This window comes from Brachyhypopomus gauderio, chromosome 1, assembly GCF_052324685.1.
Source record: "Brachyhypopomus gauderio isolate BG-103 chromosome 1, BGAUD_0.2, whole genome shotgun sequence".
Classification (NCBI taxonomy): Eukaryota; Metazoa; Chordata; class Actinopteri; order Gymnotiformes; family Hypopomidae; genus Brachyhypopomus; species Brachyhypopomus gauderio.
In genome coordinates, this window is record NC_135211.1 from 6,680,017 (window position 1) to 6,706,692 (window position 26,676).

Sequence of the window (26,676 nt, forward strand, 5' to 3'; positions counted from 1 at the left end):
AAATTAGTGGAATCAACACAACCCAGGAAGCCTGAGCAAAATCTTGGTGAGGACTTTTAATCGCGGCACCTGGAATTGACAGCACTAATATATATATATATAATCATATTGACTTAATAAGCAAACAGAGCACTTCTGAAATTGGCAATTTCAATGACACAGTCGCCAGCTATTTCCGCCCAGAACCATCATAGAGGCCAAATTTTGTTTCAATCATACAAACATTCATTCATGTTATTCATTTACTGCTAAGCGGGCGAGAAGTGCTATCTAGGACCTAGTGCTATCTAAGACGGGGACAAGGCAGAAGAGCGTACATTTACCACTACATTTACCAGATCGTACATTTTCCAGTGGATTTAATTGGGTGATTAATGGTTTCAATCGATTTCATATTTTGCGATAAAACAAAGTTACTGCCGTTTGCTACAGCTTGCGTTGAACACTGTCAGAGCTAGCCACAAGCAGGGGTGGACTGGGGAGAAAAAGTGGCCCGGGAGTTCCTGACAAACTGGCCCACTATATCACTATATATATCTGTGTATATATACTGTGTATGTGTGTGTATATATATATATATATAATGTGTGTGTGTGTGTGTGTATACTGTATGTGAATCTATACATGGCACGTAGTGTATATGACGGCATTTATTGTCATATGGACAATATTAATTCCAGCAATAATATGATTACAAAGCCACATAGTGGCTTTTAAATAGTCCATCATAAGACCACCAAACAAGTTGTTTTACGCAAAGTGCATCCTAAAGAACAACCTACAACTCTAACGTGGGTATTTCTTCCTCGTACCTATTTGTGGTGGTTAGTTTTAATCTAAGAATTTCAATAGCTTTAAAAAAAAAAACAGTGCTCTGAAACCTTTGAGACCGCCACTTGCGTCCGTGTTAACCATGTTAAGGTAATTTGTACATGGTGCCTTAGACGTTGCAGAGGCGACAGCAGTACATTTTAAATAACATGTTATCTACAATATAAACTGCTGTATGTTTTCGTAGTCCGGCCCGGAGTTTCTGGGACAAGTTGGTTTTTTTTCTGATCTCCGCTGCATACCGTCAGCCCGCATCAGCTGGCCCAGTCCACGACCCGGTCCAACTCGTTCATGTGTTTACAGGCTCAGTCCGCGGCCGCGCAGGTTAGTCTGACTGGAGCGGGGGAGGTAATAACTACGGGCCGGGGCCGCAGTGCGCGGCAGTGGCTCCTCCACGGGCTGAGTTAGACCACCGGCGGCCAGCGGCCCACTAACCCATCGGCCCACCGGGGAAATCCCCGGTAGCAATGTATGCCAGTCCGCCCCTGGCCACAAGCTCTTGTGATAAATAGGTAAATAGATAAGCCTATTAAGTTTGCGTCAACCCTGTGTAGTTAACGGTGACATAAAATAAGAAACAAGATTTTTTTCTAGTGTGTCTGTAGTTGTAACTGGTGAATCCAGGGACGTGTGAGGATAACATTTGTGCCAGGGCTGAAAATGATGAAGATGAAGTTGTAAACTCTTGTCATTTGATAGCCTAAACTGTGCTTTAGCACGTTAGAAGTATTTTGTGACAAAATAAAAACACGTGAACCCTGGTATTTTTTACACTCATTTTCGCCGCTGATGTTATGTATTGGTTCATTAAGACGGTTTTGACTGAGCCATCTGGAATGGCGAAAGCGGCTTCTCGCGTTTACGGATCTGGCTCCATACATTGACAAGACAGGTCAATGTTTTCCAGCGCGACATTATCGTGAGAGAAGACAACAGGGAAGAGCGTGTCACGAAAGGCTTGCCATGTGAAAGCTACTAAGCTGTTGCTATTATTTTTATCGCTGCTGTAGCTTCAGTCACCGTTTTGCTACATTCACAAACATGGTGGTGTAACAGCATACATGGAATATGTAAAACTATAACATGTAAAACTGGCGCATTTCCACTAGGGCCTGCTTGGCGCGGTACGGTTCGATTCGCGACGGTTTGTGAGTGTTTCCATTAGTACCAGGTACCAGTTTGCCGGTACCTTCAGGTACTTTTTTCGTACCTACTCGCTCGAGGTTCTAACCGTTCCAAAGCGGTACAGTTTTGTGATGTGGAAGAACAGCATGACACTGATTGGCCAGGGAGTGTCGTCACAGGTTGCGTCACAGGAGAGCGACTCCTCCGCTATCGACTCCTCAGCCATTTTTAAAACCCAAGGAGAGAAGTCTGTTCCCTGGTCAAACGCCAAGGTACAAACCTTTCTATTAATAATCAGCGATCAAAAAATGTAGGGCGAACTGGACGGGGCCACTAGAAATGTAAAGGTTTTTAGCGAGGTTTTCGCACTAATGGCCACTCATGGCTACCAACGGTCCGTTCAGCAGTGCCGGTCGGTCCAAGCTAAAAAAGCTTAAAAGGGATTACCGGGCGGTGAAGGACCATAACGGACGCAGCGGAGCAAACCGCAAAGACTGGAAATGGTTCCAGCAAATGGATGCCATATACGGTCACCGGCCAGCCAGTAATGGAAGAGAGTGTTTGTAGTTAATGTTACCACCACAGTCACTACTGTACAATAGCTAGCTCTTAGCCTTGCTAGTTGCTAGTTAGCTGTAGCTATAAACAAAGCATGAGCAGCGATGACGTGCTACACATTTTGTGCAGTTACGCTATATTGTTGTTGCTTTCACGGGAATGCTTGTGTTTAATATTTGTTATTTTTTACGTTCAAGATTCCCCTTCCACTGACGAGGTGAGCGGAGTTGGTGGTAGGCCTGTCACGATAACAAAATTTTCAGAACGATATATTGTCCCAGAAATTATTGCGATAAACGATAATATTGTCATTTTAAAGTGCCATTATAAAATTTTTTCTTGCTTCTGGGCTCCCCAAAGGAGCTTTAAGACAATGTGCCACAATAATAATATAGTAGCATAATAATACAATTGCACCAGTTGGCAGTAATGTATTGTAAAGCTCAGGTATGGGTTCATATTTGAGCTTGACCACATATCTGTAGTGGCAGAGTAAAATGAGATGTCTAATCTCCTTCAGAACACGTGACTTCATTATATAAGGTTGGAATGGCAGTTTGGGAGATAAAGGTTTTCTTTGGCAGTTCATACTGCATGTTAAATCTTTGCAGCATGTTTATAAATGTTTTCTGACTGTATTTAACGGCAGCATCTCTTTGGCTATATAGCGAGTTAAGTCTGGTTTAAGCCTGGTTTAAACTTGACGCATCGCGAGCCGAGCGAGGGTCTGCGCGGCGAAAATTACGTAATCGCGGTGGCCTCGCGCACTGTCGATTCGCGAGGTCGTGCACCTCTCGAATTTTGTAACTTGAACAAAGTCATGTTTGCGGAGTTCATATTCGGGCTATGCGGAGTTTAATTCATAAAGCATTTGTACGTCACTTTAAAGGTCCATTTCAATATTTCCCAGCACGTTAAACTTAATTAAGTTAAATATTTATACATATACTCAAAATAATTCGCTTTTTATCATTTAAGGGTTGTTTATTTTCAAAACGCCCAATCTTAGAACGTCTTCACGTTCTCTCATGTTTCATCCTGGAATTACAAGAGGCTCGTATTTGTTAACTGTTCAGTCATATTTATTATTTATATTTATTGTGAAACGAAGTAGTTACAATTTCAAGTATTTTCAAGTACTTTAGCCTAAATTCCAGCACTTTTCAAACCTGAAACACAAAGCAACATTAAAATTCGTCAGGTAAATGTTCCTTCCACTGTTTTTGAGGGGATGTCCTTTATACTACCACATATCGTTTCGAACAACAACGCTTTCACCGTTTGCGGAGGTTCGCGCGAGGTGAGCGGAGTCGCGCGCTATGGTCACTATAATAAACAACCATTAAATAATGTGATAAAAAGCGAATTATTTCGAGTCCTATTAGCCTCAAATACGTTCACGAGCTAACACATCTCCACCTGTGTGCGTGGAGGCACTGTTATTGACGTTATTGAAATCTAACGTAGTTGCGGTTTATTCTCATGTAAACAAATTTGAGCGGAAACCCAATGGTCAATTATCGACATCAGCAAAAATTATCGCGGTTAAAAAAATTATCGTACGATAAGTCGATAATGTAATTATCGCGACAGGCCTAGTTGGCGGAAAATGTTTCCTTCAACCGGGCTTTCCTCGGGGTGCTTGGCGAACTTGTGAACACCATGCGAGACAGACGCCAGTAAAAGCACACAAAATGTTGCTTGTAGTACTATAAATATTTATTTCATATAAAGCTATATGTTATTTTTAATATAATATATATAATTTGCTTTTTGCACTTTTTTTTACTATAACTATATTATTTACATATTTTGTACGTTAAATATCTATATTTCATAATAAAGTTTGATTTCATTTGATTGTATGACTGATGCTTTTTATGCAGGGTGTGTTCAGCCTGTTTGAGTAATACCAAATTATTATCAATAATTAGAGCAACCACATACAATAATGAAGATAAAGATAAATAAGATACAATAATGGTATGTGTTAAGGGGCATCGATCAGTGTTGTGGTCGCATACAAAGATGTCACGACACTACAACCCGCGCGCCAACAGCGACTCCACCCACATTGTGGTGGTCCACCATTGTAATGGAAACACAACGCGACTGTACCGTTCCGTTGCGAATCTATCCGTATCGAACCGTACCGCGCCAAGCAGGCCCTAGTGGAAATGCGGCAATAGTAGCTACTAGTGACTTGCTTCTCCTGGATCGTTCACTAGCGTCCCCGTGGGTCTAGTGCGGTAGTGATGTGTCGTTCGCGAATGACGGCTCTTTGAAGTGAACGATTGGAACCGGCTCCATAATGGGAGCCATTTTAGGATCCTATTTGGGAGCCGCTTTTTCCTTCAGTATTACGCTTGTGCTCTGCAAGTGCCACAGTGCCACGGATTTTTCCAACATTGTTTTTATTTGTCCTTTGGTGCCTCGCTGTCTCTCCCTCCCCTTGCGCGTATTACTCTGTTTCTGCCAGTGGTAGAGAGCGGAGAGTTTATTTCCTCAGTCGGTGTCTAAGCTAAGTTTATACTTGGCGCGTCGCGACCAGCGCGAGGGTCCGTGTGCCGAAAATGACGCAATCGTGGTGGCTCCGGCCCTGCGTGAGGACCCCCGTGCGAAGCGAGGTCGTGCACCTCTTCAGCGCAATGAACAAAGTTATGTATGCCGGGTTCATACACCTTTACAAGGTGGAATTCAAGCACTAGTACGTCACTTTTCAATATTGAAAAAGGCCATTTTCAATATTTCCCAGCACCTTAAACTTAAATATTTATACATATACTCAAAATTATTCGAAATAATTCGCTTTTTTATCACATCAATTCAATCAGACATCTATTTGTTGTGAAACAAAATACAGTTACATTTTCAAGTACTTTAGCACTTTTCAAACCTGGAACACAATGCAACATGTCAAGCGTGTGCTCCACATATCTGACCAATCACACGCAGCTTTCAGTTAATAATGTGGTGGGAAACACTGAAAAAAAAAGTCTCCACTTTTTTTGTGGAAACGGCAGGCAATTGGCCAATCTGTATTGTGTTCTATTTTGTGATAATTTAATAATTGGTTATAATAAAAGTTTTATTTATAAAGCATTGTTATGCAGCATTTTTACTCATCACAAGTGCTTAACAAGGTCAATAATGAAACAAAATGTTATAAAATTAGGTTTAAGCTATTAATTAATTAATAATGTAAAAAATATATATGGGGAGCCATTTGGGAGCCGAAAAGAGCCGGCTCTTCACAGTAAGAAGAGCCACTAGAGCCGCATCTCAAAATAGAGCTGAAAATCCCATCACTATAGTGCGGGGGTCGGCAAACCACAGCTCTAGAGCCGCATGCGGCTCTTTGGCGCTGCCCTAGCGGCTCCCTGGAGCTTTTCCAAAAATGTTTGAAAATATAAAAAGATGGGGAAGAGAAATATATTTCTTGTTTTAATATAGTTTTTGTAGGAGACAAACATGACACCAACAGTCTTAACGTTTTCCAATGCTGTAAGAATGTGTAGAATACATTAAATTAAATGTCAACTTTTATGTCAACGAAGATTTGCGTCATAGCCTGCGACACACGTTTCTATCAGCAGGGCGAGATGAGGCAGGTGGCTGTTGGAAACAAAGTCATGCGCCGCGCTTCAGCACAATGAACAAAGTTATGTTTGCAGGGTTCATACACCTTTATAAGGTGGAATTAAAGCACTTGTACGTCACTTTCAAGGTCCATTTCAATAATTCCCAGCACGTTAAACTTAATTAAGTTAAATATTTATTAGTGGTGGGCCGTTATTTACGGCGTGGGCGTTCGTTAATTTGATACTGTTATCGGGCGATATAAAAATTATCGCCGTTTATATTCTTAAAGTTGCGTTGGGAACTGGGTCAAAATGGGTAAGCAAACTATGATGACTTTCAACTTGACAGTTTAGCTCGGCTGTATTCCTAACCAAATTGCACAGTAGGGGCCGAGAACGAGTTTTCAAACCTGTGAATTACCACAACAAATCGTACGTGTGTTTACATGGATGCAGCCATGAAGCCGCCAGGGTGGCTTCATGGAAAATTCATTTTTAGGAAGCTTCCTAATGGAGACATTGACAAGACTAAAGTTTTTTGCACCTTATGCAACACGGAATTAGTTTATTGTAGGAGTTCTACCAGTATGAAGTACCATTTAAACGCAAAGCACCCGTTTGCTAATGCTGCTGACGCTGGGTCAAGCACTGATACAGCCCAGTGGAAAAAAAACAGGTTAAATGTACTAAATGTTGGCTTACATTTCAAATCTCATGTTTAGCTGAATAAACCGTTGAACACGAGTAGCCTACATTTTATTGAGCATGTTTTTTTTTTCCAAGTATCAATGTAGAACAGCTTTCTCAAGTAGTCATTGATGCATTTTGGAAACAGGAGATGAGCCCCTGGTCTCTGTATTAAGAAACCCTATCTCAAAGACTTTTAGTCATTACTTGGGTAGCACACATATGCCATTTTAATCTAGATTAATCTAGATTAATTTCAAGATTTCAGTGAGATTAATCTAGATTAAAAAAAATAATCTATGCCCACCCCTAATATTTATACATATACTCGTAATGATTCGAAATAATGCGCTTTTTCGTCACATTATTTAATGGTGGTTTATTTTCAAAACGCCCAATCTTAACTTCTTCACGTTCTCTCATGTTTCGTCCTGGAATTACAAGAGGCTTGTATTTGTTAATGTAATACAAGAGAACTGTTCAGTCAGACAGATATTTGATGTGAAACGAAGTAGTTACAATATCAAGCATTTTCAAGTACTTTAACCTAAATTCCAGCAATTTTCAAACCTGGAACACAATGCAACATTAAAATTCGTCAGGTAAATGTTCATTCCCCTGTTTTTGAGGGGTGTTTCTTTATATTTACACACATCGTTTCGGACAACACTGCATAGAATGTGACGCGCCAAGTTTAAACGCCTCCGCCGTTCACGGAGGTTCGCGCGAGGTGTGCAGAGTCGCGCGCTACGGTCACTGGCGAAAGTATCTTAATCTTAAAACTAAAATGTTGTCCTCCATGTATGAAGACACTAAAGAAATAGTTTTTAAAGAAATTTTGTAGGATAGAGTTTAGTTTGTTAAGACTCTGTTCTATTATTTGGTAAATTTTGAGAATCGTGACACCCTTACTACAGAATACACTTGTCACGGTGAGGGGGCCGTGTCGCCACAGGAGGGCGCGCATCCCGGCCAGCAGCCGATCCCAGCACACACCCCCGAGCATGCAACCACTCCCACAGTCACAATCACCCGAATAGGATTAAACAGGTTGATGACAGCAAATTTGCAATTGTGTTATCAACATGGGATGAATGCCTCTTGCTGGGTTAGAGGCCAGCTTCCACATACAGTCACAATCACCCGAATAGGATTAAACAGGTTGATGACAGCAAATTTGCAAATGTGTTATCAACATGGGATGAATGCCTCTTGCTGGGTTAGAGGCCAGCTTCCACATACCAGAGTGGAGAAACGTTGTATATGTATGTTTACCTTTGTGTGAGGTTTGCCTCCCTGTCGTCCAATCAGGTGCTTTCCCTGGAGCAGTAATTTCATTCTTACTCTTACCTTTATTCTCCTCACAGGCTGGGTCTCTCTTCCTGTAGCTGATTCTGGATTCCTCCTCCTTGGTGTCTGTGTCTTCAGAATCGTGTTGGATGCCTCCGGTGCACCAGCACCAGAGACACCTCAATTTATCTGTCCACTTAATTTTCTTTATTTTTCTTCATTTTTCTATTTTTTGTCAATTGTAGCTATGAGGAAATTCAAAGAAGAAAAACATAATCCCAGTATGTGGGGATGTGATGTACATGTGCTTAACTCACTGAGAGGTTGCATAGTGCTTATCTGTGCCTCTTTGACGTTGTCAAAGTGTGACGGGCAGGGTGAGCGAAATAAAATGGAAGCGATCACGCCAAGTCTCAGGGAAAAAGTATGCTTTAATAGAAAAGTGCGCAAACCAAAAACCTGTGACTTTAATCCAAATGAAGGATATAATGACCAGCGGTCAACTGGTACAAAGACAAGACATATAGACAAACAAACGACCCTCAGGTGAAACGGATCACGGGCTCCGCCCACCTGAGGGACGCACACGACGTAACAATACAAACAACAACAACAGCCGCTGTGGACGGAGGCGACCGGTAGGGGGCTGCCTCACCGTGACACAAAGGCCACACCCTCAGCACTCCTCAAAGGTATTTCTGATAGTTCCAGGAAGTTCAATTTGAGTGCATAAACACACTGCGATTTGAGGATTATTGTGAACATATAACGACCAACTTTAGGCTAATTTTAGAGCACATTGCTGTTTAATGCTTTGATTGTTTTATAATTGTTATATATTACGTTCATTTATATATTTAGAGGGACAGGAAGGGGTGAGAAATTCAGATGAGATTAATTTTCTAACATTCATGGTAATTTCTGTAATCCCATGGTATTGGTGACCTAAGTAATCTAAATGACTAATGTACATTTTCTGACAGAAGGAAAATTTTCTTTGACTTCATTGTGCAGAAATATGCTTTAAAATGGTACATTAAAACACATTACATTTACATCCAGACAGTATAAAATACATTGATAAATTATATATATATCTTGTCTTGTCAAGCAGTTTTTCTGTGTCCTTTCCTCAGTGTTGTTTGTGTAGTGTCCACCATGGTTTGCTGTGTTGCATGGGGATGCTCCAATCGAGCAAAAATGTATGGTTTCCCCACTGATACTGAGAGGAGAAAAAAATGGTTGTCTCAACTAAGCAGGAGCAATCTTACCCTCACTAAAGATTACAACAGCAAATATATATGTGAGGTAATCATCAAACACTGCATTTGCACTTTTCACAATAAACACACTATTGGAAAGCTTAATGCCTGATTTATTAAAATACAGAATAGTGAACAAAAAAAATCAAAGACTCCAGACAGACTCGGGTGCAATCTAGTTGCAGGCTCCATTGAATCCCCTATGGTTCTTTGGCTTAAAGAGAGAGAGGAGAAAAAGACAGGAGAAAATGATTATTATGAGTATTGATGTGATATGAATTTGAACTTGTTGCACATCCTTGGTTGTTTTTTAAACGTGTAATGAGTGTATACGTATCCAGTAAGTGTTCTCTAATACTGTGTATTCACCCACTATGGGATATGTATATGGGTAGACAAAACTGAGTTGTCATATGTGAGGAGTAAACTCACATCACTCTGCAGGCACATTTTGAGGCAGACCAGTTCATCTAAACCAAACAGGGCAAGACTAGGCTGAGAGCAGATGCTGTTCCCACCATTTTTGTGCATCGCCCCGCACTCAGAAAGAGGAAGCCCCCTGCACTACGATGCACCACTGGACCTGTAAAGACAGGGCCCATAGCTGCTGATCACAGCTATAGTGTTGACACAGGTATAATAACTATGAACTCCTAATAATTATATTATTTCTTTAAGTGAGAGAATATTTAAAACTTAATCACACTAAATAGTATACATCTTTTATATCCAGCAGTTTCAAAAACTGAGGAAATACGTTAATAAAATAAAATAAAAATAAATAAAATGAAATAAAAAGGAAAATAAAATAAAGGATAAATAAATAAAATAAAAGGAAATAAAACATTAGCTGGTACTCCAAAATGGATATATTCATTTTACCTCCTCAACCCAACACACTCTACAATCACACTCAAATGTTATATTTAACCAATACTAGTTACCCCGCAAAAACATCGCGTTTAGGTGAAATGGCATTAAGAGAGGAATTTACAATTAATAGGCTGTCGGTCGTTAATGTGAAATCTCGCTAACCGTATTTGCGTTGTCTTAGCATAGATTTAGTTCCCTAAATCTGCTTATTAAGAGGTGGATAATTCACTAAAATGCTTTAATTCACATTTTAATGCACATGCTAATTTGATTCTGATGTCCTTATAATACACAATCTGATTTTTTAAGCGTACTAACCTGTAAAAGTGTATCACAGATGGTCCACTGCTCCAGTTTGACTGCGCTGCTCGTATTTGCTGCTAACTTCCGGGAACTATTGACAGGCTCCACGATCCGCCATAGCTGTAAAAAACTGGTCCAAGTTGAACAAGTTGATTATGTATGTCCCTTACTCACCTGGAGGGGAGCTGCTATAAACCAGAGGGTCCCACATGTCCAGGTAAAATTGGAGAAGCTCATTATAGGCATCACATTGAGGACAGTTTTTCAAAGTTTCTCCTGCCAAACAAAAGATTTTTTTTCTATCAAACCCTGACAAAACATTACATCAGGAGAATGTTTTTTCAGCTGAACTGTGTTAATGTAGGATTATGAGGCAATGATATCAATTGCATTTGAAAAGTTTGACGTCAGCAGATGAGCAGATGTGTTATTAGCATGGGATTCTGTATGAACGTCTCTTGCTCACCTAGAGGTGGGCTGTAAGACACGAAAGGCTCGTCCAGGTGAATGTGGACATGGTCCTCGACGGCCTCACCCTGGGATCTTTCTTTTATATTTTCTGCAAAAACGAAAGATTTTTTTCATCATACATTAATTACGTATTACATGATAATAACAGGTGAATAACAGTTTCTCTTAATTTTGTTAATGTAAACTTATCTGATATTTATAGCTATTGGACACATTGATGTCAGCAAATTACAAAATATGTTAGCAGCTTGAGATTCTGTATGATTGTCTTTTGGTCACCTAGATATGGTTTGTAACAGTCCTCCGCCTCGTCCACGAGAACGTGGAGCAGCTCATGCCAGGCCTCATCTAAAGCACTTTTATTCAAAGGTGTTTCTGGAAAAACAAAAGATTTATTCAACATACATTAACTAATAACAGGTGAAAGTTTTTTAAATGAACTGTGAATATAAGCTTGTCTTGTATTGATATTAATAGCTATTAATCAGCTTTATGTCATCAAATTAGCAAATGAGTTAACAGAAAGGGACTTTTTATGAATATGTCTTGCTCACCTAGAGGTTGGCTACAAGAGAGCTCAATCTCATCAAAAAAGCATTCGAGCTCCTGAATGTTTTCTTCCAGTGCTTCTGGAAAAACACAATATTTTTTCAACATACATTAATTCATTATTATACGATAATAACAGCTGACTGTTTTTCAGCTGAACGGTATTAATATAAGCACGTCTTGTATTGATATTAAAAGCTACTGAACAGGTTGATGTCATCAAATTAGCAAATGTGTTATCAGAAAGTGATTTTGTATCAATATCTCTTGCTCACCTATAGGTTGGCTGCAAGGTGACTCAGTTAACGTGGAGGAGCACAACGTGGGAGACCTCCTGACAGTCCTCTGCTAGAGCACTTTTATTCAAAGGTGCTACCAACCCCCCACCCCACCCGACCCCACCCCCGGTCTTCTCACCTTTTTGACCCCTGACCCATTTTCATGCCTGGAAGAAGATTGAACAGGTTGATGACAGCAAATTAGCAAATGTGTTATCAACATGGGATGAATGCCTCTTGCTGGGTTAGAGGCCAGCTTCCGCATTCCAGAGTGGAGAAACGTTGTATATGTATGTTTATCTTTGTGTGAGGTTTGCCTCCCTGTCGTCCAATCAGGTGCTTTCCCTGGAGCAGTAATTTCATTCTTACTCTTACCTTTATCCTCCTCACAGGCTGGGTCTCTCTTCCTGTAGATGATTCTGGACTCCTCCTCCTTGGTGTCTGTGTCTTCAGAATCGTGTTGGATGCCTCCGGTGCACCAGCACCAGAGACACCTCAACTTATCTGTCCACTTCATTTTCTTTGTTTTTCTTCTTTTTTCTATTTTTTTGTCAATTGAAGCTATGAGGAAATTCAAAGAAGAAAAAAAAAACACTCTTCTACAATCTTTCATTCCCATGGAATGAATGTTATGATAAAAACATAATCCCAGTATTATGGGATGTGATGTACATGTGTTTGACTCACTGAGAGGTTGCATAGTGCTTATCTGTGCTTCTTTGACGTTGTCAAAGGCCACACCCTCAGCACTCATCAAAGGTGATTCTGCCAAAACAAAAGATTTTTTCAAGAAACTGATTAAATATTACATGGTAATAATATATGAATGTTTTTCAGCTGAACATGTACACACACAGAGGAACACATAGGAGCTCCTGACAGTCCTCATCCAGAGCACTTTTATTCAAAGGTGCTACTGCAAAAAACATTTTTTTTCAAGAAACCATAATTAAATGAAAGTAACAGGTGAATGTTTTTCATCTGAATTGTGTTAATGTATGCTTGTGTGATATTAACAGCTATTGAACACGTTGATGTTAGCAAATTACGAAATATGTTAGCAGCTTGAGATTCTGTATGATTGTCTCATGGTTACCTAGAGGTGGGTTATAAGATTGATTAAATATTACATGGTATTAATATATGAATGTTTTTCAGCTAAACATAGTTAACGGGGCAGTCATGGTCCTGTGGTAGGGAACTGGTCTTGTGACCGGAGGGTCGTGGGTTCAATTCCCAGACCTGAGGCCATGACTGAGGTGCCCTTGAGCAAGGCACTTAACCCCTGCTGCTCCCCGGGCGCTGGGCTAGGGCTGCCCACCGCTCTGGGCAAGTGTGCACCACAGTCCCCTAGTAATCACTAGTGTGTGTGTGTTCTAATTGCACAGATGGGTAAATGCGGAAGACAAATTTCGATTGGGGTGTAAATTCACAATTGACAAATATGGCACATTTCATTTCATTTCATGTAAATTTGTCTGATGTTGACATTAACAGGTTTTGAACATGTTGACGTCAGCAGATGAGCAGATGTGTTATTAGCTTGGGATTCTGTATGAACGTCTCTTACTCACCTGGAGGGGAGCTGCTATAAACCAGAGGGTCCCACATGTCCAGGTAAAATTGGAGAAGCTCATTATAGGCATCACATTGAGGACAGTTTTTCAAAGTTTCTCCTGCCAAACAAAAGGTTTTTTTCCATCAAACCCTGACAAAACATTACATCAGGAGTATGTTTTTTCAGCTGAACTGTGTTAATGTAGGATTATGATGCATTGATATCAATTGCATTTGAAAAGTTTGATGTCAGCAGATGAGCAGATGTGTTATTAGCATGGGATTCTGTATGAACGTCTCTTGCTCACCTAGAGGTGGGCTGTAAGACACGAAAGGCTCGTCCAGGTGAATGTGGACATGGTCCTCGACGGCCTCACATCTTTTTTTCTTTCTTTTTTCTTTTTTAATTTCTGCAAAAATGAAAGATTTTTTTTCATCATACATTAATTACGTATTACATGATAATAACAGGTGAATAACAGTTTCTCTTAATTTTGTTAATGTAAACTTATCTGATATTTATAGCTATTGAACACATTGATGTCAGCAAATTACAAAATATGTTAGCAGCTTGAGATTCTGTATGATTGTCTTTTGGTCACCTAGATATGGGTTGTAATAGTTCTCTGCCTCGTCGATGAGAACGTGGAGCAACTCATGCCAGGCCTCATCTAAAGCACTTTTATTCAAAGGTGCTTCTGGAAAAACAAAAGATTTATTCAACATACATTAACTATGTATTATATGATAATAACAGGTGAAAGTTTTAAAAATGAACTGTGAATATAAGCTTGTCTTTTATTGATATTAATAGCTATTAATCAGCTTTATGTCATCAAATTAGCAAATGAGTTAACAGAAAGGGACTTTTTATGAATATGTCTTGCTCACCTAGAGGTTGGCTACAAGAGAGCTCAATCTCATCAAAAAAGCGTTCGAGCTCCTGAATGTTTTCTTCTAGTGCTTCTGGAAAAACACAATATTTTTTCAACATACATTAATTCATTATTGTACAATAATAACAGCTGACTGTTTTTCAGCTGAACGGTATTAATATAAGCATGTCTTGTATTGATATTAAAAGCTATTGAACAGGTTGATGTCATCAAATTAGCAAATGTGTTATCAGAAAGGGACTTTTTATGAATATGTCTTGCTCACCTAGAGGTTGGCTACAAGAGAGCTCAATCTCATCAAAAAAGCGTTCGAGCTCCTGAATTTCTTCTTGCAGAGCACTTTTATGCACAAGTGCTTCTGGAAAAACAAAATATTTTTTCAACATACTTTAATTCATTATTATACGATAATAACAGCTGACTGTTTTTCAGCTGAACTGTATTAATATAAGCACGTCTTGTATTGATATTAAAAGCTACTGAACAGGTTGATGTCATCAAATTAGCAAATGTGTTATCAGAAAGTGATTTTGTATCAATATCTCTTGCTCACCTTGGCTGCAAGGTAACTCAGTTTTGTCAACGTGGAGGAGCACAACGTGGGAGACCTCCTGACAGTCCTCTGCTAGAGCACTTTTATTCAAAGGTGCTACTGCAAAAAAGATTAGTTTCAAAAACAAATCGTTGCATGTTAATAACAGATGAGTGTTTTTCATCTGATCTGTGTTAATATATGCTTGCCTGGTATTTTATGTTAATCGGTATTGAACAAGTTGATGTCGGCAAATTACAAAATATGTTATCAGTTTGAGATGCTCTATGCAAGTGTCTTGTTTACCAATTATCCAATTTAATTTTGTCTACTTACAGTTTGACAATCGACATTAAACAATTACAAAAATGGAATGTGAGGGGTTAAGTTAAGTGGAACGTAAATTGTAAATTGAACAACATAAATTGTTACCGGGGCTGTGTAAAATGGACACAAATTAAGTATTATATCGCGATCTATCGATCGCCAGTGGTTGGCGCCAGAGCGAATTAAACTCCCGCTCCCGCCAATAACAATTAAATTCTGTCCCGCGCCGCAAGATATTCTGACGGTTCCCGCGGGACTATTGGGGTAGAGGTCTGCACTCCCGCGGTAGTCTCGCGGGACCCGCCAGAATATCTTGCGGCGCGGGACTACCGCGGGAGTGCAGACCTCTACCCCAATACATGCCCCAAATAAGTTGTCACCATTGTACTCATTTACTCACTCGGGCGATTGGTGTTATATGTCTCCTGTTTTGGTTCTCTTCTGGACTCCTCCTCCTTCGTGTCTGCATCGTCTTGGATGCCTCCGGCGCAACAGCACCAGAGACACCTCATTTTGATATCTTTCCACATTGTTATCTTTACTGAGACTGATATGGAATTATAGTGTACATGCAATGACTATCATTTGTGTCTTTATGACATAACTGCACGTGCCGTCATACTACCAGTATGACGGCACGTGCAGTTATGACGTGCTCCCTTTGAATTCTCTCTGACCTCAACAGGTCTGGCTGGGTGTTTTTATATAAAATATAAATGCCCTTTATAAGATTTTGGTTATGTAACTACATACAGTATGTTCACAATAGCTTAGTACAAACTGTATGCTGCATACATCACTAAGATGATACTGTATACTACATACCGATCCCTGTAGTATGCAATAATAATAGTGCAGTGTGATATGAGGTCAAGCGCAGATAGAAAGGTATACCTTTCTATCTACATTATTATAACTACATATTAAAATCTACATTATTTTAACTACATATTACATCTGTGTTACACATGTTTAATAATGCAGATTTTCACACCAATAAATATTTCCCATATTACACTACAAGTGCAGACATTTCTTCTTGTTGCAGAGTCAATATCCCTGTTTTACTCTCGAATAAATATAGTATAGATTGTATATGTAAATAATACTAGGCTGCCACCTAGTGGCCGGTAAGGTTAAATCTCAGCGTTCTATAGTCACTTGCTTTTATTTAGATGAACATTTGCAAACGTCAGTGTGTCATTTTATTAATCTCTTTAATCGTTAAAAAACCATAACAACGAATTACATTTGCGTCAAACTGATGAACAATGACTCATCGAGGCTTGAACGTTGCAAAGAACGAATCACACTGCGTGCGCTGCTTGACGGCCGGGGCAAACCTGAGCCCCATGCGCCCCCTACAGGACGAGCGGGGGAACGACCCGTGTCCGCGCGTACCGTGGCGCTCAGCCGTTGAACTACGAGCGGTCGGTCCGGTCGACGACATGCTTCTGTTACCTGCCACCGTACGGTCTGCACACGAAACGGGGGAGAAGAAGACCAAGATGGCTGAGTGAGGATGAGACTGCCTAGCTCTGTACTGGTGTCTGTCTCTTTGTTTACAGCCGAGACGACGGCTGCGCTTTATCTCAGTACTACGTACAGTTCGGCCGGAGACCAGATCTGGCAGTGTTTCACACTTCTGTTCACACTTGTTCCGTCCGTCCTGGTGCAGCTCACTCTAATCTTTATACACAGAGACCTGAGCAGGGACAGACCGCTGGTGCTGCTACTGCACATTCTGCAGCTCGGACCTATTATCAGGTAGGTTTAATACAGTCAGCACCTTCGACCCACGCTGCTGCAGTCTGGAGGGTTATTTTCAGCTGCTCCTGTCACCGGGATGAAATGTGCAACCCAACAGAACCGAAATAAACAAATGTTTGTAGTGGCTGAATTCGGCTTTTTTCTATTCGGATTTGCGTAAAACGTGGATTATTTTCGCAGTCTAATTTGTTATTCGACATAGTCCTGCATAAAGGCAATAAAGCGTCGTTTATAAATTGCGACTAAATGGGATTATAACGACGACTTCGGAAAGTCTGTGTTTAATAACATTGCACCGTGCGTCATCTGGTCCAAGATGGTCCGTGCGGTGCAGGTGGTGAACCGAGTGAAGCTGAGGTTCAAGACCTACGAAAACGAGCAATGATCCTTGAATTGTGTGTAAACGTATATACTACTATATGATACAGGAGCCTACATTGAACCATGAAACCACAAAACAACAAGTAAAGGATGATGCTTGTCGCGTCTTGATCAGATTAACGTAATGCATGCCCATGTGAGGAATGTGGTGAGAGCATCCTCTCACGGAGTTATTTATACTGTCATCTATACTCTAAACATACCCACAACAACAGGCTCGGCCACTCCTGACTGTCACTCATGTCCGTATTGAGTGCATACATTATTAATGCACTGATATTGCTTTTTTTTTGTTGCTCCAGTGTATTTTAACAAGTGTGACCCTCACCATTCGGATCCCGCTGGTCAAAGTGTCAGAACGCTGTGGGGCTCATCAATGATTCATGCATCCATTTCATTGCCTTTCTCGCTGTGACAGCTGGAATCGAATGTGATGTCTTGTCTGGCGGTCCTCTTGTTCATTCTCGCTGTTTAATTTAGAGCAGGTGAGCGTATGATGAACGGGTGAGAGACCGAGGTTAAGATGCACCACTCCGTATGGGCGTGGTTGGAGCTGAGCAGTTGCAGGAGGAAACTAGGTATCACAAAGGCATTAGGTCTGCATTGTGTGTGGAGACTCTCTCCACCTATTGGAGGAGTCAGCTGGGAGACCGGCCAAGGGGGGTGGGGGGGGGGGGGGGGGGGTGTTGTCTTATTGGGGCCAATGAGTGAGCTAGGCAGTCCTACAGGTGTTTCAGATGAAGTGGTGTGTGGGAGGGGTTGTCCTTTCAGCCTTCGGGGCAGTACGCCTGCTTATGTGATGTCAGTATAGCAGAGTCATGCAGGCTAGTGCACTGATGGGTGGAAACAGGAACAGGAAACATGTGCTACCACTTCCAGCCTTGAGGGCAGCGCTCGCGGACACCACGCACCGCCCGGGCGGAGATGCTCGGGGCCCCCTGCCCGTCCCCGAGCTGTACGGTTGGCGTCTCACTTGCACTTTCACCGTTTGGATGAAAGCCGAGCCTGAGGGGTGTGACACATGAAGCATAAGGGGGTGTGACTCATGACATCAGATCCCATGATGCCGCAGGGCCGCGCTCGTGTATTGGATGACAGGAACACGACCTCAAATCCGGCCTCTCGTCCTGGATTTTGTAGTCGCTAATTATTAATTGACTGCTTAATTGAAACTGACTCACTTTGTGTTAGTGCAAGACTTCCACAAAGGGTGGTGGGGGGGGAGGGGGGGGGAGGGGGTAATACCTGAGCCTGAAGGGCTGGGAACGCCTGTGTTCTGTGACAATCCTCCGTGCCAGCGCTGAGATCTCCACCTGCTCCACCTGCTGCCCCACCAGGTGCCTGGACGCCTTCTGCATCTACGGGAGCTCGGGGAAGGTGGAGGAACCGTATGTCACCATCACACGGAAGAAGCAGATGCCCCGGAGCGGCCGGGCGGAGGAGGTGGAGCAGGAGCTGGGCCAGGCCGAAGGAAAGCTGGTCACCCACCGCGCGGCCTTCGCCCGGACCTCCGTCATCCAGGCCTTCCTGGGCTCCGCCCCTCAGCTCACGCTGCAACTCTACATCTGTATTCTGCAGGGGGGCGTGTCCATCGGGAGAGGTAAGGGAGGGCACACGCGGGCGTGCACACGCGCACGTGCGCTCAAACGCACACTCCGGCACACAGACGCTCGCACTGACACACACACGCACACAAACACACATGCATGCATACATACAGGTACTTGCACATACCAGCATGCACACATTCACACACACGTACATACATACACACATGCAACACATGCACTCACACATACATGCATGCATATACACATATATATATAGTGATACAGACTGTGCAAGGTATTCTACTTGCACTGTTATTACAGTTATTATAGTGATGTACAGAACCCAGAGTACCCTTGTGAGAGTACAGTACTCTAACCAGCCGAGGCAGTTAGGCATAGCTTCACTGTTTTCCAACCCACGCAGTACTCATTTCATGGTTTCCCTTCATTTATAATTGCACCTAGTTCAGATGCCCTGATAGCTTTAGCAGAGAGAGATTTCACTTATCTCACACTGCAGTATACTGGTCACATAAACCCACAACAAATCTCCCAGGAGGCAAGAAACTGTCAATACAGTTGTGGGATCTTTAGATATTCGACCACAGAAGGAGGCTTGAGTCAGCGTCTTGATAACACTGTTAAGTTAAATCACATACAGTTAAAGCACATACAGGTAAAGCACATACAGTTTTAACACATACAGTTCTAACACATATAGTTAAAACACATGCAGTTCTAACACAAACAGTTAAGTACATAGCATGTGCAGTTATTAACATGTACAGATTAAACATCTACATTCTAACATTTCCAGTTCATGCATATATCGTTATAACACAGATAAAACACATTCTTAAAACATAGTCAGTACATGTACAGTGAAAACACGTACAGTTAAAACATACTGAATCAACAGAAACTATACCAACACACACCTGAATTTCTCAAGTACAGGTATATTCGGTATATTCAGGTCCAGTTCTATGTAATTTGGCTATTTGAGGACACATGCTCTAAGCTCTAAGTTAATATGCTGTAGAACTGAAACCATCCATGGTACGTTTCTCAGTACTGAACCTATTGCAAAGATTAGGGATAGGGTCAAAAATGAGTGGAAAACAGTATTTGTAATAGTGTATCGGTTTAAACACAGCAAATGTGTCCTTATGAAAGGACTGATCTAGGTTCACCTTCAGATCATCACTACTGTTGTATGTTATATTTAGTGCTGATGCGGGATCAGTTTTATATTTAGGTGTTAGACCCTGCCTGGCACTAATATACTGTAGAATAATTCCTTGTTTCCTAAAATTTCATGATTGCCTTTGTTAAAGTATACACAAAAAATAGTTTGGCTCCTTTTTAATGGTAGATTACAGATATGGTCTTAGAGGACAGATGTTCTGCAGTATTTTGTTAGTGTTTTGTTGAGTTGGATCAGCACACACTGCTCACAGAGCGTGACACGAAACTGACTGATAAGTTACTGCCTTGAGCTCCCAGGGTTCTAATTTAACATCATTCTCGCTGGAGACGGAGACTCACCCACACAGTGACGGATGTCAGGTTGTGCATCACGTTAGTTGTGGCTAAGAGGTGGTGCCATCTGTCTTACAGCGAATGATGGAACACCCTCAGATTGGATCGCCAGCCTGGCTGTAAACACCAGCAGGAAATTGTAATGTATATATTGCAAATTTCGTTAGCGAATTACCGAGCCTCCGGGGGTTCCTAAAGTATAATTGATTTTTATGGTTTCACCGACAGGTATAACCATTCCATTGTAGAGGAAACAAGGAATATAAATTTTAAATTGATTCAGTTTTTCCCGCTCAGAAATGTTACACTATATGACTGCCTCAGCCATGTTATGTTACAATGCAGACTGCCTCAGCTGTGTTACCTTACAGTGCACACTGCCTCTTGCCTCTTGAGGTTAATAATACACCCCCCTCCTCCCCCCCATAAGAATGTTTCCTTGGAGTGTAATCTCAAGGACACACACTTAGTTTAAAAGGATATGAGCAAACAGATAACGGCTCTTCTGAGCAGAGACGCTCGAGGCATTACAGTTTCACACTGTTTATTAAGAAGCTGACTGCAGCAAGCCTGCACAATGCAGTGTTTCATATTTACTACCGACATCACACAGGCTGTGAGGTTCAAATGAGCTCCTCTTAATGAAACGTTTCATTACATACTGAATACCAGCAAACTTTGATAGTCGAAGCGATTGCTCAACAAAAACCACAATTTATTAACTACAGTGTTTTAACAATGTATTTTTGCTGTAGCAAACTGTATTTTAGTATGCTGTAAGGCAGGTCACGGTTGTAATGCAGTATTTATACGGTAATAAAAACGTGTTACTGTGTGTTGTTCGCATTGCAGAGAATTCTAGAATGAAATTGTCCTGCACGGCACACAGCGCAGGAATGACACGCAATTGACTAACATGGTCTCCATGTCCCGCACGAGGCCGGACGAGCTGAGCTGGTAATGCCACTGAAGCCTGAGTCGTTCTCAGCAGACTGGCATGACTGAGCAGTCGTCCGCTTAGGGCAGAGAGCCGCGTTTACAGTTTATCACACGGCTCCCTCAAAAAGAGCCACAGCACAGATGGAGGATTACAGCAGGTGAAGGATCACAGCGGGTGGAGGATGGCTTGTGCAGTCTGGGCTCCTAATGTTGTGATTGAGGACCAGTGGACAGGGATGGGCTCCCAGATCAGCCGAGCGTGGCCCGAAAGAGCCTGAATGTTTTCAGCAGTGCCAGGGGTTGATGTCGGGTGCACAGCTATAATGCCCTGTGTTTGCAGCAGTGTTGGGGTTTGGTGCATAGGAAGGGCATGTTTCCTGTGTTTACGTACACACTACAAGATACAAATAGAACACAATGGAGCTTGAAGTGCTGTGCTTCAGCCTGGACTCATCTGTGTTATATTTCATACTCAAACAAAAACAAGTGATTCACGGATTCCTTGGTTATTTACTGCAGTGTCACTGCTGCATATTTGGTAGTTTATATGTAGGGTTAGGAGAGCTGTCACCACTAATCAATAACTGGACATCTTCAGCAGATTTCACACCCCCTTCCTTTCTCTCATATTCGGTTCTCTCTCTCTCTCTCTCTCTCTCTCTCTCTCTCTCTCTCTCTCTCTCTCTCTCTCTCGCTCTCTCTCTGTTTTTCTCAAAATTTCAAATTCAAATATCAGCATGATATGCAACATGTGACTGCGAGTGGACATTCAAAATCAAACAGTTTAAAAGTGAAGATACACTATATTGCCAAAAGTATTCGCTCACCTTCCTTGACCCACATATGAGCGTAAGTGACATCCCATTCCTAATACATAGGGTTCAATATGACGTTGGTCCACCCTTTGTAGCTAGAACTGTTTCAACTCTTCTGGGAAGGCTGTCCACAAGGATTAGGAGTGTGTTTATGGGGATTTTTGACCATTCTTCCAGGAGCACATTTGTGAGGTCATATACTGATGTTGGATGAAGGCCTGGCTCTCAGTCTCCGCTCTAATTCATCCCAAAGGTGTTCTATCGGGTTGAGGTCAGGACTCAGTACTGGTTGGCAGGCCAGTCAAGTTCATCCACACCAGACTCTGTCATCCATGTCTTTATGGACCTTGCTTTGTGCACTGGTGCACAGTCATGTTGGAAGATGAAGGGGCCAGCTCCAAACTGTTCCCACAAAGTTGGGAACATGGAATTGTCCAAACTGTCTTGGTATGCTGAAGCGTTCAGAGTTCCTTTCACTTGAACTAAAAAGCCAAGCCCAGCTCCTGAAAAACAACCCCACCTCATAATCCCCCTCCACCTAACTTTACACTTGGCACAATGCACAAAGTAGCATTCTCGTGGCAACTGCCAAACCCAGACTCGTCCATCAGCGTGATTTGTCACTCCTTAAAACACGCCTCCTCTGCTCTAGAGTCCAGTGGTGGTGTGCTTTACACCACTGCATCTGACGCTTTGCATTGCACTTGGTTGCACACTGTTCTTGAGCTAATCTGAAGGCCACATGAAGTTTGGTTGTACAGAAAGCTGCCACACTATGTGCTTCAGCATCCACTGACCCCGCTCAGTCAGTTTACGTGGTCTACCACTTCATGGCTGAGTTGCTGTCGTTCTCAAACACTTCCGTTTTCTCATAATACAGCTGACAGTTGACTGTGGAATATTTGGAAAATTTCACGACGGGATTTGTTGCACAGGTGGCATCCTATCACGATTCAACGCTGGAATTCACTGAGCTCCTGCGAGCGACCCATTCTTTCACAAATGTTTGTAAAAACAGTCTGCACGCCTAGGTGCTTTATTTTCTGTGGCCATTGAAGTTATTGGAATACCTGATTCCAATCATTTGAATGGGTGAGCGATTACTTTTGGCAATAAAGTTGTAACGGCGGGGTGAAGAAGGCGTGATGCAAATGCAGGAGTTTATGGGATTTATTAAAGAAATAAAACTAACTACAAAACAAAGGAAGGATACCAGGAAGAGGGGAACACTCACGACTATGGGGGTTACAAATGTAGACACAACTAGGCAGAAAGATACGATGAGGTACCACAACAAATACTCAGTAATACTAACAATGACGGCAAATATCACAACGAAGTTAATGCTAACAGAACTGGATAAACAACACAACACGGAGGGCTAGGGTAAACAACACAACACCGGGCTATACGATGAACAGGTACAAGGAAACAGATAACCATACACATACGCTATAGCAAAGGCAACAGGACCGTAAACCAAAGAGCAAACAGAGAACACGGATAGAGACACAAACAAACAGAATACACAAAGCAGCCGAACCGTAAAGACAGAGACACTTCACGAACCAAATAACAAACCAGGATTCTGGGGAGAATGAGCAGGGGGGGAACCGTGAGTGGAGTAAATCAGGTAGACTGACACACAGGGTTTAAGTAAGGACTAAACATGGTACCTAAACTAGACACAGGTGCTGACAATGATGAGGGGCGTGGGAACCAACTGACAGGGGCGTGGCCGGGAAACAGAGAAAAACCCAAACATGAACACGAGGAGAAACAAAGCAGAGACATGACAGGACGGAGGGGGCGGAGCTAAACGTTACAATAGTGTACGTTTAAACACGAAACGGCAATAATAAAAGCAAAGGAACAACACCCATCGACACCCAACTTGAGCTAGTCCTCATACACAGATATTGACAAGAAGGATATAAGAATTATTATTATCATTATTGTCATTTTTAATATTAATATTATAAAATAAGTTGTCTCATGTCTCTCTCTCTCTCTCTCTCTCTCTCTCTGTCAGGCACACTGATGGTCATCTCTCTCCTGTCCATCGTGTACGGTGCCTTGCGCTGTAACATCTTGGCCATCAAGATCCGCTACGACGACTACGAGGTGTCGGTGGGGCCGGCGGCGTACCTGTGCGTCTTCCTGTGGCGTGGCTTCGAGATCGCCACCCGCGTGACGGTGCTGGTGCTCTTCAGCGCCGTGCTGAAGGTGTGGGTGCTGCCGGTGGTGGCCCTGGGCTTCCTCCTCTTCTTCCTCCACCCGTGGGTGGTGTTCTGGAGCAGCCGCTCGCCCTTCCCGGAGAACATCGAGAAGACGCTGACCCGCGTGGGCACCACCATCGTGCTGTGCCTGCTCACGTTCCTCTACGCCGGCATCAACGTCTTCTGCTGGTCGGCCGTGCAGCTGAAGCTCAACGACCCCGACCTGATCGACAAGAGGCAGGGCTGGCGGCGGGCGGCCGTCTACTACTCCCTGCGCTTCGTGGAGAACGTGGCACTGACGTGGCTGTGGAACGCGCACGGCGGGGGACGGACGGCCGGCCGCGTGGACGCTCCCGTGCTGGAGCTGCTCCTGCTGCTGGGCTACGCCCTCGCCGTCTTCTGCATGTTACTCTTCTACCAATGCTGCCACCCCTGCCGACGCCTCTTCTCCTCCAGCCCCGCCCAGAGCCTGGGGCGGTGCTGCGGGTCCCTCCGGCCCCCGGCTCTCGCCCGGCTCTCGCCCGGGACCCTGCGCCAGCCGGCCGCCCCCGAGCACCCCCTCCCGCTGGACACGGAGACGCAGGATCGGGCTACCTCCGTTACCAACGGGGACGTCGGTCAGAGCCTGTGCTGACCTGACCTCTGCTCAACAGCTCGTGCGCGTTTCTGCTTTAGAAGTGTCCCTTAAGAAGTCAAGAAGCTTGGCTAGCCAATCAAGATGCTCCGTGTGCGGCCTTGATGGTCCGATGTGGAATGTACAAACAGATCGAGTGAAAGACGGCGAACGTTCTCCCGTTTTCTTTGCGTTTATTGTCAGTGTGATTGTGGCATGGGGTTTTTTGGCCTACTTAGCAGAATGCATGTGCAAATTTTTAACCTTGAGATATTGAAAATGCTGCTTGTGATATGTAATGTGAGAGATGGCTATCTGTCTGTCTGCCTGTATGTCTGTCTGTCGGTTTCCTGTCTGCCTGTACGGCTCCCTCTACCCCAACCTACCCATTTTGCATTGTCATTGTGAAGATTATTAATTAATGAATGAATTACTTTTTAAATTATTTAATTAAAACATTATCATATATGGGTTTGACCAAACACAAGCAACATGATGAAGAACACCTTCAGTGCTTTTAGAAGGCGTTTCCATCTCTTAGAATAGGTAGTGCTCAATCATTTTGGCAATGACCACCATCATTCTCTGTATATATTGATTAAGTGTTGGCAGTAAGGCCTGATGGCTTTTATTTGAACTCTAAACCGAGTCCTGTTCAGATGTGCCCCCCCAGGACCTTCTACCATGACACCCATGGACTCCCACTGTCTGTGGCCTAAAGCAGCTGGTGTAATAACATTTATTAGTCTGGCGGTCTGGAGAATTGGGTGTCCATTTGCAGCCTCTCTGTATTCTCCCGGGAGAGGTCTCCCCACTTACACACAACAGCATGTGTTTGATTGTCCGTGCCTACACGTTCAGACTGTTTTATGCCACATCCTTAAGAACCTATTTCCCGCCTCACTAACCTCCTTCAGAAACTCAGCTTTTAATATGTGGTAAATCATTTTAGTTCACGGGTAAAGCCGTAAAGCAATGTAACAGTGTTAAAATGCCACAGGCACTCCAATATTTCCATCCCGTATGAATCTGATAGATGTGGTAGAATCAAGAGGTCTGGAAGGCTGGTCAGCCTCTAAGGCTGGTCAGCCTCTAAGGCTCTGGGGCGGACTGACCTCTCAGGTTCTGGTCGTGTTGTTTCTCCTTCTTTCACTCAGTTCATCGATAAAGAACGGGATCCCGTTACCAGTCGTCTTCTGAAGTGGAAGTGATCTTTCATTCATGCGCTAGGAAGGTATCGCATGACGTCTGGCAGCTTGCGATATCCTGACTGGGCTGCATATTTAAGACAGAGTATATTGAGGATGTTGTTTACACAGGACTTGTTACAGGAAGGTTTTTCTAGATTTGGGGATCTGGCTGTTACTGTCTTAATAATGTTAAGAATGTTGTACGTGTTTATTGAATTTCATTATATAATTATTCACACTTATATTTTGCACTTCTACTTGCATTTGTTTGCAAATGAAAAGGGACCACACATTTTGCACATTATAATCTAAAATATTTTCCTAAATGAAGATGAATGCTGTGACGGGCAAACAGGCATCAGGGTCGTTCTTAAGCCTTTGGTGCCCCCTGGTGGTTTGATTAAAAACAATTTAATCTTGCACAACGTTACAAAGTTTGGGCGGAACATCATCCCATTACTTCAGATGGCACGCGCAGATGAGTCCTTTCTACAGCTTTCTTCTGTAATCCAAACCTAAGAAATTAAAGAATAAAAA

General features: G+C 42.6%; 2 protein-coding genes and 2 long non-coding RNA genes across 11 annotated transcripts in view; 1 reads left to right on the forward strand and 3 right to left on the reverse strand.

The window, feature by feature from the left end:
* Nucleotides 1-16,204, reverse strand: part of LOC143473537 (uncharacterized) — a 59,347-nt gene extending 43,143 nt beyond the window's left edge. Inside the window, exons 1-16 of one of the 6 annotated variants that reach the window (XR_013120616.1) lie at nt 15,521-16,204; nt 14,815-14,913; nt 14,527-14,619; nt 14,257-14,331; nt 13,968-14,063; nt 13,674-13,775; nt 13,383-13,484; nt 12,496-12,573; nt 12,184-12,369; nt 11,806-11,975; nt 11,536-11,610; nt 11,261-11,356; nt 10,977-11,069; nt 10,685-10,786; nt 9,767-9,917; nt 8,484-9,548 (exon numbers count right to left, since the gene is read on the reverse strand). Coding sequence is in view for 2 of the 6 variants with exons in the window: in XM_076970675.1 (XP_076826790.1) it covers nt 14,257-14,331; nt 14,527-14,619; nt 14,815-14,913; nt 15,521-15,650 (397 nt within the window). In the remaining 4 variants the exon portion in view is untranslated. Of the gene's footprint in view, nt 1-8,483; nt 9,549-9,766; nt 9,952-10,525; nt 10,787-10,976; nt 11,070-11,260; nt 11,357-11,535; nt 11,611-11,805; nt 11,976-12,183; nt 12,370-12,495; nt 12,574-13,382; nt 13,485-13,673; nt 13,776-13,967; nt 14,064-14,256; nt 14,332-14,526; nt 14,620-14,814; nt 14,914-15,520 lie in introns of those variants that run through there. The other 5 variants (XR_013120608.1, XR_013120592.1, XR_013120625.1 and 2 more) reach the window with 5 other exon arrangements.
* A 97-nt stretch (nt 16,205-16,301) lies between these two features.
* On the forward strand, nt 16,302-26,662 carry xk (X-linked Kx blood group (McLeod syndrome)). 2 transcript variants are annotated; one of them, XM_076970421.1, is made up of 4 exons: nt 16,302-16,636; nt 16,822-16,887; nt 18,609-18,871; nt 24,150-26,662. In XM_076970421.1, exons 1-4 carry the CDS (start codon nt 16,392-16,394, stop codon nt 24,968-24,970), a joined length of 1,395 nt encoding a protein of 464 aa, XP_076826536.1. In that variant the 5' UTR covers nt 16,302-16,391; the 3' UTR covers nt 24,971-26,662. The 2 variants fall into 2 exon arrangements, with proteins under 2 accessions (XP_076826536.1, XP_076826613.1); XM_076970498.1 differs by having other exon boundaries at nt 16,509-16,887.
* Nucleotides 17,966-20,748, reverse strand: LOC143473844 (uncharacterized). Of its 2 annotated transcripts, XR_013120646.1 has the most exons (3): nt 20,728-20,748; nt 18,517-20,480; nt 17,966-18,276 (listed from the first exon to the last, which is right to left on the reverse strand). It is a non-coding gene; the product is annotated as an uncharacterized LOC143473844 (long non-coding RNA). The 2 variants fall into 2 exon arrangements; XR_013120644.1 differs by lacking the exon at nt 20,728-20,748 and having other exon boundaries at nt 18,517-18,655.
* The window catches only part of LOC143473942 (uncharacterized), a 1,994-nt gene continuing 1,758 nt past the window's right edge, over nt 26,441-26,676 (reverse strand). The window contains exon 3 of the long non-coding RNA XR_013120661.1: nt 26,441-26,654. This is a non-coding gene — a long non-coding RNA (uncharacterized LOC143473942). The remainder of the gene's footprint in view (nt 26,655-26,676) is intronic.

Bases quoted from the DNA above. Each gene is read 5' to 3' on its own strand.
- xk (XM_076970421.1), top strand. From the start codon at position 16,392: ATGACTCATCGAGGCTTGAACGTTGCAAAGAACGAATCACACTGCGTG. The intron at 16,888-18,608 runs GTAGGTTTAATA...CTGCCCCACCAG, and splicing joins CAGCTCGGACCTATTATCAG to GTGCCTGGACGCCTTCTGCA. The intron at 18,872-24,149 runs GTAAGGGAGGGC...TCTCTCTGTCAG, and splicing joins GGGCGTGTCCATCGGGAGAG to GCACACTGATGGTCATCTCT.